Below are 16776 nucleotides of genomic sequence, written 5' to 3'. Positions count from 1 at the left end.
GCGTCTGTCTGCATAAAATGTCTGTGTGAAACATAGGTTCCAGGCGGAATTTTTATCCATCCATCCATTTTCTTCCGCTTCTCCGAGGTCGGGTCGCGGGGGCAGTAGCTTTAGCAGGGAAGCCCAGACTTCTCTCTCCCCAGCCACTTCATCCAGCTCTTTCGAGGGGATCCCGAAGCATTCCCAGGCTAGCCGAGAGACGTAGTCGTCCCCGGGGTCTCATCCCGGTGGGACGTGCCTGAAACACCACACCAGGGAGGCGTCCAGGAGGCATCCTCAACAGATGCCCCCGCCACCTCATCTGGCTCCTCTCAATGCGGAGGAGCAGCGGCTCTACTCTGAGCCCCTCCCGGAAGACTGAGCTTCTCACCCTATCTACCCTTTTCCGACTGAGGACCATGGTCTGAGATTTGGAGGTGCTAATTTTCATCCCACCCACTTCACACTCGGCTGCCAACCACTCCAGTGAAAGTTGGAGATCACGGCTTGATGAAGCCAACAGAACCACATCATCTGCAAAAAGCAGAGATGCAATACTGAGGCCAGCAAAACTGACCCCTCTATGCTTCGGCTGTGCCTAGAAATTCGTTGACAAAGGGCAGCCTTGGTTGAGTCCAACCCTCACCGGAAACAGGTCCGACTTACTTCCGGCAATGCGGACCAAACTCTGACTCCGCTTGTATAGGGACGGAACATACCCATACACCCTCGAGGACCCTGCCGAGGGTGAAGAGCTTTTCTTCTGTTCCACGGCCAGGACGAAAACCACACTGCTCCTCCTAAATCTGAGATTTGATTTCCCTCCTCTCCAGCACCCCTGAATACACTTCTGGTCCCCCTTCTTAAAAAGGGGGACCACCACCCCAGTCTGCCAATCCAGAGGCACTGTCCCCGATGTCCACGCGATGTTGCAGACAGCCAACCAGTCAACCAGGACAGCCCCACAACATCCAGAGCCTTTAGGAACTCCGGGCGAATCTCATCCACCCCCAGGGCCTTGCCACCAAGGAGCTTTTTAACCACCTCGGTGTCCTCAACCCCAGAGAGCCCGCCTCAGACAACCCCGACTCTGCTCCCTCATGGGAAGGTGTGTCGGTGGAATTGAGGAGGTCTTCTCCCCACCGACTCACAATGTCCCGAGTCGAGGTCAGCAGCGCCCCTTCCCCACTATACACATTGTTGATGGTGCACTGCTTCCCACTCCTGAGACGCCGAATGGTGGACCAGAATTTCCTCAAAGTCGTTCCCCAGAGGCCTCACCAAACTCCTCCCACACCGAGTTTTTGCCTCAGCGCCCACAAAAGCTGCATTCCACTTTGCCAGCCAGTACCCATCAGCTGCCTCAGGAGTCCCATAGGCCAAAAAGGCCCGATAGGACACCTTCTTCAGCTTGACGGCATCCCTCACCGCTGGTGTCTACCAACGGGTTCGGGGATTACCGCCCCGACAGGCACCAACCACCTTACGGCCACAGCTCTGGTCGGCCGCCTCAGCAATGGAGGCACAGAACATGGTCCACTCGGACCCAATGTCCCCCGCCTTCCCCAGGACATGGAGGAAGTTCTGCCGGAGGTGGGAGTTGAAACACCTTCTGACAGGGGATTCTTCCAGACCTTCCCACCAGGTGGTGATCCGCTCTGGTTCCGATCGGGGGGGGGGGGGACAGGTCCTCCCAATCACGCCCTTCCAGGTCTCACTGTCATTGCCGCCGTGAGCATTGAAGTCCCCCAGCAGAACGATGTAGTCCCCAGCAGGAGCGCTCTCCAGCACCCCCTCCAAGGACTCCAAAAAGGGTGGGTACTCTGAACTGCTGTTTGGTGCATACACATAAACAACAGTCAGGACCGTCCCCCAACCCGAAGGCACCGGGGTGAACGCCAACGTACAGGCGCTGAGCCCGGGGGCAATAAGTATACCCACACCTGCTCGGCACCTCTCACCGTGGGCAACTCCAGAGTGGAAGAGAGTCCAACCCTTCTCAAGATGACTGGTAACAGAGCCCAAGCAGTGTGTGGACTATATCTAGTCGGAACCTCTCAACCTCGCACACCAGAAAGGTGACATTCCACCTCCCTAGAGCCAGCTTTTGTAGCCAGGGATCGGATCGCCAAGGTCCCCGCCTCCAGCCACCGCCCAGCTTACATTGAACCCGACCCCCATGCCCCCTCCCACAGGCTGTGAGCCCATGGGAAGGGGGACCCACGTTACCCTTTCGGGCTGTGCCCAGCTGGGCCCCATGGGTGCAGACCAGACCCCACCAGGCGCTCGCCTTCGAGCCCCACCTCCCGGTCTTGCTCCAGAGGCGGGGCCCGGTGACCCGCATCCGGGCAAGGGAAAACATCCTCATGAATTCTTTAACACCATAGGGGTTTTTGGAGCTGTGCTTTGTCTGGTCCCTCACCTAGGACCTGTTTGCCATGGGTGACCCTGCAAGGGGCATAAAGCCCCAAACAACTTAGCTCCTAGGATCATTGGGACACACAAACCCCTCCACCACTATAAGGTGAGCAGCTCAAGAAGGGGCGGAATTTTTATATTTTATTTATTTATTTTGTGCTGGGGCATGGTCCTGGCAGTGCTTCGAGGCAGATGTTATGTGCGGACTCATTTTGAAAGTGATTTAGCAGTTATTAGATGTTGTTTTTTTACCCCCTTCTCCCAGCCCTAGAAGCATACATCGATTTCAGGGAAACAAATCTGAAAATATTTGCACAAATCCCTTGTTCTACTATTTCACACTACCAGAAACAACCTGATGCTTTTGCCTCTAGTGTTGGTTTCTTTTGACATAGTACTGTATTTGTAAAATCCTCAATCACGTCTTCGTGCATTCATCCATAAGTCATATGGCAGCTCAAAGTCATTGGGAAATACAGTACCATGGTTTGAAATAAAAAAAAAAACAAGCAATGCAGTATTTCTTTGTTCACTGTACCAAATGGTAAAATGCAGAAGACAGCAATTTGGTACTTATTTTGTTTCATGAAAGAGATTTGTCATTGCAATCAGTAGTTGGTTGCTGCAATTTCCAGCCATGTGCAGTTCAATAAAAGAAAAAGACAACTCTCCTTCCTCCATCAGCCCTGCTCCCCTTCATTTCTCCTCAACCAGTCGGCCTTCCTTTCTTTCATTTTTGCACGTCACGCATGCACTCACACAAATACACGCACAGCCTCAAGAATGACCTTGCCACGAACGCTGGCCTAGATTTAATTTAATGTGCAGGATTAATTAGTTATTGGAATGGAAACCATGGCAACAGCAGTATTATCACCAGTTGAGTTAAGGTCTACTGCTGTGTTGGTGGCTCCTGTGTTCCCCACATCCACACTGTGACGCCTATTACATTCTTTTCATGTCCAGCCCCCGTGGGTGACTCTTTTCTTTCTCACCCTTTCCAGCGTCAGGATGCCCGGATCATTGTCGGCCTCTTCTATGAGACTGAAGCCAGGAAGGTCTTTTGTGAGGTAAATTATTCTTTTGTGAAATGTTTTGTTGTTGTGCTGAATACCATGATATTCATTAAAAATGTCAGACTGCCATTAAAAAGAAAATGAAAGTTTTAAAAGCGCATTTTTGTTTCTAATGCCTTTTTGAAGCCTCTTAATACAGTGCTGTGCAGTATTTAATTTTTGGCTTGTTTTATAAATTCTTCATTATATTTCTATCAGATTCTACACTGCACAGCATTACTTGTAGCGCTTTAGTTTTCATAAGAGTTTTGTTCATTACCACTACTGTGTTTGTCCAAGAAGAAATATTCTGAAAAAAGAAAAGCTAATCTAACTTTTAAGAAGCCACAAACTGATTGTCAGTCAGTATAGTCAAATGTAAAAACAATTGAAGTGGGTTGCGGGAGTGGGTTAGGACCACTCGCGCATATTTTTTTAAATGTATTTATACATATTTTAAAGCTGTATGAACCACCCCAGACTCTTATTAATGTTACCCACACTTCTATTAACCCCTACTATACTCTTAAAAAGGCCTTTTAAACTCTTAAACATACAGTAATGTCCAGTAGTACTGTATACTGTATACATTGTAATGTTTCATGAATTTTTCTTTTTACAGTTTTAGACACTCAAAATCCCGCAATAACGTGAATTATCTGCAATTATTAGGGCATTTTCACACAGCACTTAGCAATGCCGACAAGCCCATTCATTGTGGACTGGATGTGCCGACTGCACGAGGACGAGGGCCGTGACGCCGCATTCAGTCCTGCCTCATGAGACGTTTTGGTCAACAAAGTAAAGACAAACAGAACATTGCACCCAAGGAAGGTGTAGTTCGCGGCATCGCAAAAGAAATGCTGCCCTTTAATTCAATGGAGAAGCAAGCCACCACTTCGAGAAATGTAGCAAACATTTGACAAACAGTTAAACAACATTTGTCAGAAGCATGGAAAAAATATATACTCTATAATACAGATTAGCATATGAATTTTTAAAGTTATCTCACTCAACTATACATTCAGGAAATGTTCTAGAATTGTAACACATGTACTTGCTCGATTCAAAATTGTGATTAAAAACTACGACACGTGTTCTACGTTATTGGTAGCAGTGTATTGTGCTCAGATGAATAACGCATGGTTTTAATGTGTTTAATAAATTCAATCAAATTGGCCCTTGCATCTCGATTTTTCTGTATGCGGCCCTCTGACAAAAACGTTTGGGCACCCCTGACCTTAGCTGATGGCATGCTCTTGTTCTACACAAGTAGAGACTGAATATTCAGTGCCTCTGCTGGTTGCTGCCAGTAATGCACTCCATTTTCCCATTAAAGATGTGAATAATCAGAAAATTCCACTCAATAGTCAGAATTCTCAGCAATCATCTAATGCCCCTCCCTCTCTAAAATGACTGGTGAGACACCTGCAGTTATCTTAATATATAGGGAAATGAAAGTGCAAGAAAGAGAGCTATTACATATTATTATCAGAACATCAATTAAGTGGTTGTCCTTCAAACTTTATTTTCGACTATTTTCATATTTTAGCCAGTAGAAGAATCCCAACACAAGAATATTGTGCAATCCCTATCTGCTTAAAAAACCCATAAAATGTAATGCTGTTCTGAAATGATAAATTAGACTTACCTTATCAGTGCTTGACATTTGGAGCAATAAAAAAAGAAATGCACAGCACATAAATTCTCCTCTCACGTGCAAACTCTCATTATCTCAAAACTCCTCTAAGGTGTAAGTGATCCAATATGAGGACTACGGGCATTAAATTATCTTCTTTGAATATAAATGTTCTGTTTATATTCTGTGAGTGAGTCTCAAGGGTGGTGGTGGGAGTCAAAGTCCAATCACATCTCTCTAAAAAACCCAGCCTTTCCCATAGAACTGGCTAAAGACACACAAAAAAGCTTTTTTTGAATTGAACTGAAAGGAAAAACTAAAACTGCTCTCCAGCTTGTGTTTCCACCTCAAATTATAAAACATTCATTTGCATCTCGGCGGCACGGTCGCCGGGGGTTCAATCCCCGGCCCCGCCTTTGTGGAGTTTGCATGTTCTCCCCGTGCCTGCGTGGGTTTTCTCCGGGCACTCCGGTTTCCTCCCACGTCCCAAAAACATGCATGAATTGGACACTCTAAATTGCCCGTAGGTGTGAATGTGAGTGCGAATGGTTGTTTGTTTGTATGTGCCCTGCGGTTGGCTGGCAACCAGTTCAGGGTGTAGCCCGCCTCCTGCCCGATGATAGCTGGGATAGGCTCCAGCACGCCCGCGACCCTAGTGAGGAGAAGCGGCTCAGAAAATGGATGGATGGATGATTTCCATCGCAGCCTGAGGGTAGTTGCTCACGTGTCACATTCTTCTCCGTCTGCAGGTCTACAAGGAAAAACTGTTTGGGAAGAAATATGTGTGGTTCCTCATCGGCTGGTACGCAGACAACTGGTTCAAAATCAACGACCCATCCATCAACTGCACAGTGGAGCAAATGACAGAAGCCGTAGAAGGTCATGTGACCACTGAGATTGTCATGCTCAACCCAGAGACCGTACGAGGAGCCTCCAACTTGGTAAGACACAAATACATAATGGCTTAAGAGTGGTGCTCAGCAGGATTAACAATATGTTCGCTGTTGTGGTTTTGTTTGCAGTGGTGCACTGCACGTTCCTAATAGTCTGCCCTCCTCATGAAGCTACAACGTAATCCAAATATTTGGAATGTGTCACAGCGCAGTACAGTGCACTTCTATACCACTGAAACTCACACATGCGGTGATAAAAATGGTAAATCAAATCTTCCAGAACTGTTTCAATAGAAATAATAATTATTATGCATTTCATCTGATTGGTTTCATTTACAAATATTGGCCTTAAAAAGATGAATCAAGTTGCAATGGAAAATTGGTAAAACGGTAAATTGACCAAGAGGCTTATGATAACATCGGTATAGCTTTAAGGGGGCGCATCTTTGTGTGCTTGATCTCCTAAGATTGGGATCTCTTACCAAGATCCCAAGTAGCAGGTGGTAAGTAGCGTGTTCCCTTACTTTAACGGATTGTGCGCACTATTGGCAGCAAATGTAAAAGTGGCGGAGAGAGCCGTACTTAAAAGATGGTTTTGTGCTTTCGGTAGCTTTGATGGTTTTCCCCATGGAAAATTCGGGAGAGTACTGCATGCGCAAAATGTAGCGGAATTGGAAGCGTTGGTGGAAGAGGCAAACAAACATATTACCGAGTTAAGGAAAATAAATCCATCGCTTCAATAATTTTGGGGAAGCCAGTAACTGCCAAAAAAAAAGCCATGTTTTGTTTGATATACTGGAACTTGCCAGGAGTGCATGGAAAGCGAATGTATCCTGTGTAACATACATCATTTGAGATGATCATTTTCTTTTCAATCAAAGTTAATTTAACGAAAAATAATAATGGCAATTATTTGACTAAACAATATTCAGTATACCCTTTTCCATTACAGCACAGCTGGCATAACAACCTTCCAGTGTATTTAAAACAATGCCCAAATAACAATGCCAAATCAACGTGTATGGAGATTTGTTTGCCATTAAGCTTTATGTAAACAGCTGTCAAAACTCTAAAATTAAAAATACACTTTGCAGTGCTGCAGCATCATAATTGCACTACGACTAAACCATCTCAACAAACTAAGACTTTTAGAAAATGATATTCTTAAAATGCATGACTTGAAGTGGTCTGTAGTAGTTAGTCCTTTCCACCAACCGCACACAATGATTCGATGGCTGAGAAACATTTTAATATAATATTTCCCAGTGACTTTGGGAAAGAGGTGAGGTTTCTTAATAATTGAAAAATAATCATGCACTCTTAATGAAGTACCAGGAACGGATAATATTTTAGCGTTGTGGCGACAGCGCCTTATTTAAGTGTGTAATGTTAACAACAATGATTACTGTATATATGATGACCAGGTCATATGAAATGAAGAAAGCCAATAATACTCCAAAAGCAACAAACATCCTGAATATGCAAGTATGTTGTTAGATGCTTCTGAAGCGTTTCACAGCATTTATCATTGAAATTTATAAAAAAAAACAAAAAAAAACAATGGAACGTCTCGACTCCATTACCTGAGTTTACTCCGATGACTTGCATTGAAGTGAATCAGACGGGGATCCGTAGCCAGTGTCGTATTTTCCATGCACAGTCCTAAAATGCCGCTCCACATTTCCGTTCTTTGGTAATGCGATGGCAGACTGGCACTGTCAGTATACTTAACTGATGATGTCAAAAAATATTGATTGTGCTGTTAATATACACGATGTCAATGGATGTGATATACATTTGTCAGACATTCAACATAAGGGCATCCTTTAATACTGTCTGCTGTTTTCCAAGAAGTTCACACCAGCACTTTACCAGATGGATTTGTGAAACAAGCCCCTTATGAAACCAACCATCTGGCATGTCAAGTTTCTGTACTCCCTGAGATGAGACTGTATGAAATGAAGGCTATTTTTTCAGTAATGGGTTTCAGAAGAGTTGACATGGTGCCGGGAGTGGGAATTTCACAACTGAATTGTTTGCAATTTTTAAAAGTCTGAGGAAATCCATTGGGGTTGACTGAAAGGGAGTTTTTATTTTCCGCTGACTGATTAATTCATTGCAACATGTGTCATATCGTATGTGACGTGGCTGGCTTTGGCGGTACTACTGTACCATGCAGTGAACCGAGACAACAACAAAAGTCAATATACAAGAAATCAGCATCAATAGCTTCCTATGAGTGTGCAAAGATGCTGCACGGGTCGTTACATCTCAAGCTGCATGCCACAATTTGTTCCGTGTGCTGACAGGCAGCCTTATGTAGAGTAATGATGTCATCACAGCGGGAAATGGGGTGACTGTTTTTGAGACCAGACCAAAAGGATTACCACTTTTTTGCTGTCTTTTGTCTTGACAGTGTAATTTAAAAATTCGGACAGATTCATATCTCACACGTGTCTTCCACATGTTATAATGCTAATTTAAATGACTGAATACGTACAGTGAAGATGAGTAAATGGGACACAGTAAGTCTCTCATTCATATGATGAATAATGAATGACGAATGAAACAGCCCTTTTGCTTAATGGTCGTTATATGGTGCAGAGCAGCAGGAAAATATGAAAACAATACTGATAACTGCACAATTAGACACTATAGGAATAGCTATCATAGATCAAATGTGATACGGTGTGGATGCTGTTGGCAACAGATGTTAAAAGTTTTTTGAAGAGGGATTTGCGCTTTAGGTTAACTTTGATGGTTTTCACCATGGAACATTTGGGAGAGCCCCCCTAGGCCAAAAGAATTGGAAGTGTTAGCAGAAGAGGGAACCAAACATATTACGAAATTACATCAAAATAAATTGATCCTTCTGATAATTTCGGGGAAGCCAGCAACTGCATAAAAGCCATCCTTTGTTTGATTTAACACTGTTTGAGTGTGTAGCAATTGCACTGTATGCACAGGTATGTGCCCATCCTGCGTAACATTGCAATTAAAACTTGGGACAGCACTCTCGCAAAACTGTTCTGTAAGACGCCCACACCAATTGTCACAGTGAGCTGACCCTCTTCTTCTTCTTCTTCTTTTCCTTTCGGCTTGTCCCGTTAGGGGTCGCCACAGCGCGTCATCCTTTTCCATGAGAGCCTATCTCCTGCATCCTCCTCTCGAACACCAACTGCCATCATGTCTTCCCTCACGACATCCATCAACCTTCTCTTTGGTCTTCCTCTAGCTCTCTTGCCTGGCAGCTCCATCCTCATCATCCTTCTACCAATATACTCACTCTCTCTCCTCTGGACGTGTCCAAACCATTGAAGTCAGCTCTCTCTAACTTTGTCTCCAAAACATCGAACCTTGGCTGTCCCTCTGATGAGCTCATTTCTAATTTTATCCAACCTGGTCACTCCGAGAGCGAACCTCAACATCTTCATTTCCGCCACCTCCAGCTCTGCTTCCTGTTTTCTCTTCAGTGCCACTGTCTCTAATCCATACATCATGGCTGGCCTCACCACTGTCTTCTAAACGTTGCCCTTCATCCTAGCAGAGACTCTTCTGAGGCAGCAAAAAGCAGTTGAAAGGAGTTTTGTCGTAGGTGATATGGCAAGACTGCTTTTTGTTACCTGGCTTGACCAGCCTTTAGATCATTCAAAAGCTCCAAAATTGCATTGCTGAATAGACAATTTGTCACAATTGTTTTTGCTGGCATTCCAAAAGCAGAAAAGTTCTCCCTGCTGCCCTCACTTTTCCTGCTCTACTCCACTTTGTGTGCCGGTTTGCACCTGCCTTTCAGATCCACCATTTAAAGATGCAAAATCATCCAAGACACATCGTCTCAGGTCTGATAAATCAGATTGTCCATCCATCCATTTTCTACCGCTTATCCGAGGTCGGGTCGCGGGGGCAGTAGATTTAGCAGGGACGCCCAGACTTCCCTCTCCCCAGCCACTTCATCCAGCTCTTCCGGGGGGGGATCCTGAAGCGTTCCCAGGCCAGCCGAAGGATGTAGTCTCTCTAGCGTGTCCTGGGTCGTCCCCGGGGTCTCCTCGCGGTGGGATGTGCCCGTAACACCTCACCAGGGAGGCATCCGGGAGGCATCCGAATTAGATGCCCAATCCACCTCATCTGGCTCCTCTTGATGTGAAGGTGCAGCGGCTCTACTCTGAGATCCTCCCGGATGACGAGCTTCTCACCCTATCTCTAAGGGACAGCCCGGACACCCTGCGGAGGAAACTCATTTCGGCCGCTTGTATCCGGGATCTTGTTCTTTCGGTCACGACCCACAGCTCGTGACCATAGGTGAGGGTCGGAACGAAGATTGACCGGTAAATCGAGAGCTTCGCCTTTCAGGTTAGCTCCTTCTTTACTACAACGGATCGATACAAAGTCCGCATCATTGCAGACGCTGCACCGATCCGGCGGTCGATCTCCCGTTCCATTCTTCCCTCACTCGTGAACAAGACCCCAAGATACTTGAACTCCTCCACTTGGGGCAGGATCTCATCCCCGACCTGGAGAGTGCACGCCACCCTTTTCCGACTGAGGACCATGGTCTCAGATTTGGAGGTGCTGATTCTGATTCTCGCTTCACACTCAGCTGCGAACTGCTCCAGTGAGAGTTGGAGGTCACGTTTTGATGAAGCCAACATAACCACATCATCTGCAAAAAGCAGAGATACAATACTGAGCCACCAAACCGGACCCCCTCTATGCCTCGGCTGCGCCTTGAAATTCTGTCCATTTTAGTTATTAACAGAATCGGTGACAAAGGGCAGCCTTGGCGAAGTCCAACCCTCACCGGAAACAAGTCCGACTTACAGCCGGATATGCGGACCAAACTCTGACTCCGGTCATACAGGTACCGAACAGCCCGTATCAGGGGGTTCGGTACCCCATACTCCCGAAGCACCCCCAACAGGACCCCCCGAGGGACACGGTTGAATGCCTTCTCCAAGTCCCCCAAAAAAAAAATGTAGACTGGTTGGGGCGAACTCCCATGCACCCTCGAGGACCCTGCCAAGGGTGTAGAGCTGTTCCACGGCCAGGACGAAAACCACACTGCTCCTCCTAAATCTGAGATTCAACTTCCTGATGGACCCTCCTCTCCAGCACCCCTGAATAGACCTTACCAGGGAGGCTGAGGTGTGTGATCCCCCTGTAGTTGGAACACACCCTCCGGTCCCCCTTCTTAAAAAGGGGGACCACCACCCCAGTCTGCCAATCCAGAGGCACTGTCACCAATCTCCAAGCGATGTTGCAGAGGCGTGTTAACCAGGAAAGCCCTACAACATCCAGAGCCTTGAGGAACTCCGGGCGAATCTCATCCATCCCCGGGGCCTTGCCACCGAGGAGCTTTTTAACCACCTCGGCGACCTCAACCCCAGAGATAGGAGAGCCCGCCTCAGAGAACCCAGACTCTGCTCCCTCATGGGAAGGCGTGTCGGTGGAATTGAGGAGGTCTTTGAAGTATTCTCCCTACCGGCTCACAACGTCTCGAGTCGAGGTCCGACATCTGTGGTCATGAAGTCCTTTGAACGTCTCATGCTGGACCACCTCCAGAGCGTCACACGTCCCCTGCTAGACCCCCTGCAGTTTGCCTACCGAGCGAACAGGTTCTGCGGATGATGCAGTCAACATGGGACTGCACTTCATCCTTGAACACCTCAACAGTGCAGGGACCCACGCGAGGATCCTGTTCATGGACTTCAGCTCAGCGTTCAACACCATCGTTCCTGAACTCCTTTCATCCAAGCTTCTCCAGCTCAGCGTCTCACCTGCCATCTGCCAGTGGATTTACAGCTTTCTGACGGGCAGGACACAGCAGGTGAGGCTGGGGGAGGCCACCTCATCCACACGCAGCATCAGCACTGGGGCGCACCAAGGTTGTGTCCTCTCTACGCTGCTCTTCTCTCTCTTCACGAACGACTGCACCTCAGCGCACCCGGCTGTCAAACTCCTCATGTTTGCAGGTGACACCACTGTCATCGGCCTCATCAAGGACGGTGATGAGTCTGCATATCGACAGGAAGTGGAGCGACTGGAGCTGCGGTGCGGCCGACACAACCTGGAGCTGAACACGCTCAAGACTGTAGAGATGATCGTGGACTTCAGGAGGCATCCTTCGCCACAGGTGCCCCTCACGCTGTCCAGCTGCCTTTTGTCAACCGTCGAGACCTTCAAGGTCCTGGGAATTACAGTTTCTCAGGACCTGAAGTCGGCGACCAACATCAACTCCGTCCTCAAAAAGGCCCAACAGAGGATGTACTTCCTGCGGCTTCTGAGAAAGCACGGCCTGTCACAGGAGCTGCTGAGGAGTATCTGCAACATTTGCACAACCAACCAACATTGTCCCACTCCTTGAAGTCACGGCGCCCTTTGCACAATGGTCATTGCACCGGACTATTGCGATATTAGTCATTCAAACTGCTCTAAGTTCTAGAGGAGTCTGCATCTTTTTGCACAATTGTCAAAAAAAAAATAATAATTTGTACCGGCATTACCAGATAACTAGCAACCCTTTATTGCTCAGTGACTGTTTTTGTCAATGTCTTTATGTCTCCAAAGTGTTCTCTGTCAATTGACTGTCTGTTGTCGTACTAGAGCGGCTCCAACTACCGGAGACAAATTCCTTGTGTGTTTTTTGGACATACTTGGCAAATAAAGACGATTCTGATTCTGATTCTGAAATGATACGAAAAACATAAAATATAATGCCCTTACCGCCCAACATATTTTCAAATCAATATCCTATATTTTAGGACTGAAAAGTCTTCTTCTTTGAATGTATTACATTCACAGAATCCAATTCACACATCTGTTCAAACGGATGTTTTTTGGGACATACTTGGCAAATAAAGATGATTCTGATTCTGATTCTGAAAAATAGAGAAACGTCTGAATTATATTGATTAATTTTAGTCAAGTTTGATGAATTATTACTTTTGTCATTTACCTAATCAACCATTGTGGGTTTTTCTTTCTTAAACAGAAGACTACCAACAATTTTGTACACGTCTAAAAGGAACACAGGGACAATAATCCGAATAACATTACTTTTCTGTTTTTCACACATTTAACATAATATACATTGTCAAATAAGCCACCTAATTCAGGGAAGCTCCTTTTCTACCCGATCATGGCCCCCACCTGTTCCCAATGAGCCTGTTCACCTGTGGGATGTTCCAAACAGGTGTTTGATGAGCATTCCTCAACTTTCTCAGTCTTTTTTGCCACCTGTCCCAGCTTTTTCGGAACATGTTGCAGCCATACAATTCTAAGTTAATGATTATTTGCTCAAAACAATCAAGTTGATCAGTTTTTTTAACATGAAATATCTTGTCTTTGTAGCGTATTCAATTAAATACAGGTTGAACATGATTTGCAAAGCATTGTATTCTGTTTTTATTTATGTTTAACACAACGTCCCAACATCATTGGAATTGGGGTTGTAGGTTAATTGCCAATAGGCAAATGCATAATTGAAACACTAGGCAGTTTATCGAACAAAGAAATAAGTAATGATTCAAGATTGGCCTTGATATTAGAAGCACACACACTCATACAAGTCTATCGAAACGTGCTTCAGTTTTGGTTACTTCTCGTTTCCCTGTGCTGCACTGATCAGTGCTCCGGCCCATTTTCATGCAACATCACTTCATCATACCATTCTTTGCTGACTTGGTGGAAGAATCGCATTGATCACACTACACATCTACGTTGCGCGCCTGTGTTTGAGTATGAGCGTTGACTTTACAGATTTTCTTCGAGCCATTCAGTTCAATTATGCAGTAGCTCAGTGACTTTACGGCAGGTCCAGGTGGAGCACATTCAGGAAAAGGCGCACTATTTATTTATATATTTTTGGTTTCTCACACTATGCTTTGTTAAAGTTGTAGAAATCTATTTTATTCTTTAAAAATGACACACAGAGAATGATTTAATGAATGATTTAACAGTTCTGATTTCAAAGGATTTGAGAAGGCACTGTGCTTTTCTTTAGTTGTGTTCGAGGCATACTAACACGAGTCATTATTAATGACTTTTGGACCACTGAATATTTTCCTTTTGGGTGAGCAGAGGTGAGACCAAGTCATTGCTTTGCAAGTCACAAGTAGGTATCAAGTCTTTTCCCAAATCCCCAGTCAAGTTCCAAGTCGAGACAGGCAAGTCCAGAGTCAAGTCCCAAGTCGTGCAATTTGAGTTTAGAGTCCTTTCGAGTCATTTTAACAGCAAAGTAATAATATATTTTAATATATATTTATTTTCATATACAACCCCCATTCCAATGAAGTTGGGTCATTGTGTTAAACAAATAAAAACAGAATACAATGATTTGCAAATCATGTTCAAACTATATTTAATTGAATACACTCCAAAGACAAGATATTTCATGTTCAAAATGACAAGCTTTATTGTTTTTAGCAAATAATCATTAACTTAGAATTTTATGGCTGCAACACGTTCTAAAAAAGCTCGGACAGACAGAGTCACGTTTACCACTGTGTTACGTCACCTTTTCTTTTCACAACATTCAATAAACGTTTGGGAACTGAGGACACTCATTGTTGAAGCTTTGTTGGTGAAATTATGTTTCATTCTTGCTTGATGTACAGCTTCAGCTGTTCAACAGTCCGGGGTCGCCGTTGTCGTATTTTACACTACATAATGCGCCACACATTTTCAATGGGAGACAGGTCTGGACTGTAGGCAGGCCAGTCTAGTACCTGCACTCTGCAAGGGTGAGGGGGCTTAGTTTTTGTCCCTTCAAAACCGATCAAAACATTTTATTTCTTCTATGAAAACGTGCTATGCTTTTACTTATTTTTTCTACACTTTCTTTCTAAAGTGAGATTAACAAATGAGAATTTGGATCCTGTAGTGCTGCAATCAGTAATCACGTATCCTACTGACATTTATATCGAATAATCAAGTACACTGTATTTGGATAAAATGTTTTTGCTTGGTTAAAGAGCAATTATGAATACACGACAAAATGAGACGTTTCACTTAAAGAATGACCAATTGGTTTCCTCTTTTAGATAATAAACTGTATTTTTCTTAAATTCTCATTGTGCATATAGCAGGAAACTGCAAATAAATTTCAAACACTAATTCAAAAAAATAAACACAAATATAAAAAGATTTCAGTTTATACTTGGCATTTCTTGTGCGTATCAGAAACCAAAAAGTAAATTTTAAAAAAAAGGACGAACAGAAGTTTGTCCTCTTCTTATAAAGGCCCAATTTTATCCAACTGTGGTAACTCAGTCCGAACACTAGGAGCACTACGTAAAAATACTGTATTACGTCAAAAAGAGGCGAAGAACAAAAGGACACAAAGAAGAATATAGCTTCATGTCAAATAGATGCTCGCAGTGTGCTGATTGGTAAATAAAGAATTACAAGACTCATTCTTGAGAACACGACACTACACTACTGCCTTAACCAAACTGTAATGAACAGGAAGCCCGGACAGCGCAAGTTAAGTTAAACTTACTATTTGTGTGATTGCTCAGAAAGCTAGCTGCTAATGCTAACGAAAACAATCACATGTGACGTCAGACCACGCGATTCCCACAGTGCAATGTTGATTTTTTATTTTATTCTTTTATTTGCAATAACATTAACGTCCTTATTGTTACTTTAACTGTTGTTGTCTTTTCTGTGTGTTACCAGCACTTCGTGGAATGTGAACCTTAATTAACTGTCACATTTATTGTTGAGCACAGATGTGCTAACTGACTGGTTAGCACATCTGCCGCACAGTTCTGAGGCCCCGCTTGTGTGGCGTTTGCATGTTCTCCCCGTGCCTGTGTGGGTTTTCTCCGGGTATTCCGGTTTCCTCCCACATCCCAAAAACATGCGTGGTAGGTTGCCCGTAGGTGTGAACGTGAGTGCGAATGGTTGTTTGTTTCTATGTGCCCTGCGATTGGCTGGCAACCAGTTCAGGGTGTACCCCGCCTCCTGCCCGATGACAGCTGGGATAGGCTCCAGCACACTCGCGATCCTAGTGAGGAGAAGCGGTACAGAAAATGGATGGATGGATGGATTTATTATTGATTTATGTTGCATTATGACTTTTTTGTTTTTCTTTGTGAAATTATGACTTTATGTAGTGTGGGAGAGACTGTCCTCCTGGTCAATTCCTCCACATTTGAGTGCACCCATCAGGGCATTAACTGTTAAAAGAAAAGTGTTGGGAAAGCTTTAATGTTAAAATTGTAGGACATTGCCACCCGACTGCAAAAATAGCAACTTTGTTATTACGTCACTCATAAATTGCTGTAAACCAGTAGTAAGTGGCAAGTAAAGCTATAGACAGAGTGCTTTGGTAAAAGTGGCAAGTCTTTTCAAGTCAATGGGCTCAAGTCTGAGTGAAGTCAGGTGTCATTGCTGTTCAAGTCCAAGTTGAGTGGCAAGTCTTGTATCATCCATAGTCATCAAATTCACGACTCGAGTGACTCAGGTCCAAGTCATGTGACTCGAGTCCACACATTTGGTGACTAGCATTGTAACGTTTCTTAAAGGCTGTTTGTAAATTGATAATTAATGTAAAACATGCAAGCTTGATCTGTCACTGTTTTGGTTTTGTTTCACTGTGATATACTGGACTTTCTGTGGACATACCCTACCCATACAAAATGAAGTATGGGCCAATTGTCTCTTGCAACTCAAAATGGAAGAAAATATGGAGTTAGTCACATCTTAGAGCACAAGCCCTGGTCTGCAGAGACCTTCCACAGCATCAAAGGGATCTCATTGTTAAAACATGTCAGTCGGAAGGAGTTTCCAA

At 44.6% G+C, this 16776-nt stretch overlaps 1 protein-coding gene across 4 annotated transcripts in view; it reads left to right on the top strand.

Moving 5' to 3' along the window:
• gabbr1b (gamma-aminobutyric acid (GABA) B receptor, 1b) overlaps nucleotides 1-16776 on the top strand; it is a 244315-nt gene that overhangs the window by 162391 nt on the left and 65148 nt on the right. For all 4 annotated transcript variants that reach the window (XM_061760292.1, XM_061760295.1, XM_061760293.1 and 1 more), the window contains 2 exons: nucleotides 3402-3467; nucleotides 5841-6032. In XM_061760292.1, the coding sequence (XP_061616276.1) occupies nucleotides 3402-3467; nucleotides 5841-6032 (258 nt within the window). The remainder of the gene's footprint in view (nucleotides 1-3401; nucleotides 3468-5840; nucleotides 6033-16776) is intronic.

The sequence above is a fragment of the Phyllopteryx taeniolatus genome, chromosome 21 (genome assembly GCF_024500385.1).
Source record: "Phyllopteryx taeniolatus isolate TA_2022b chromosome 21, UOR_Ptae_1.2, whole genome shotgun sequence".
NCBI lineage: Eukaryota > Metazoa > Chordata > Actinopteri > Syngnathiformes > Syngnathidae > Phyllopteryx > Phyllopteryx taeniolatus.
This window is presented reverse-complemented; position numbering and strand designations above follow the sequence as displayed.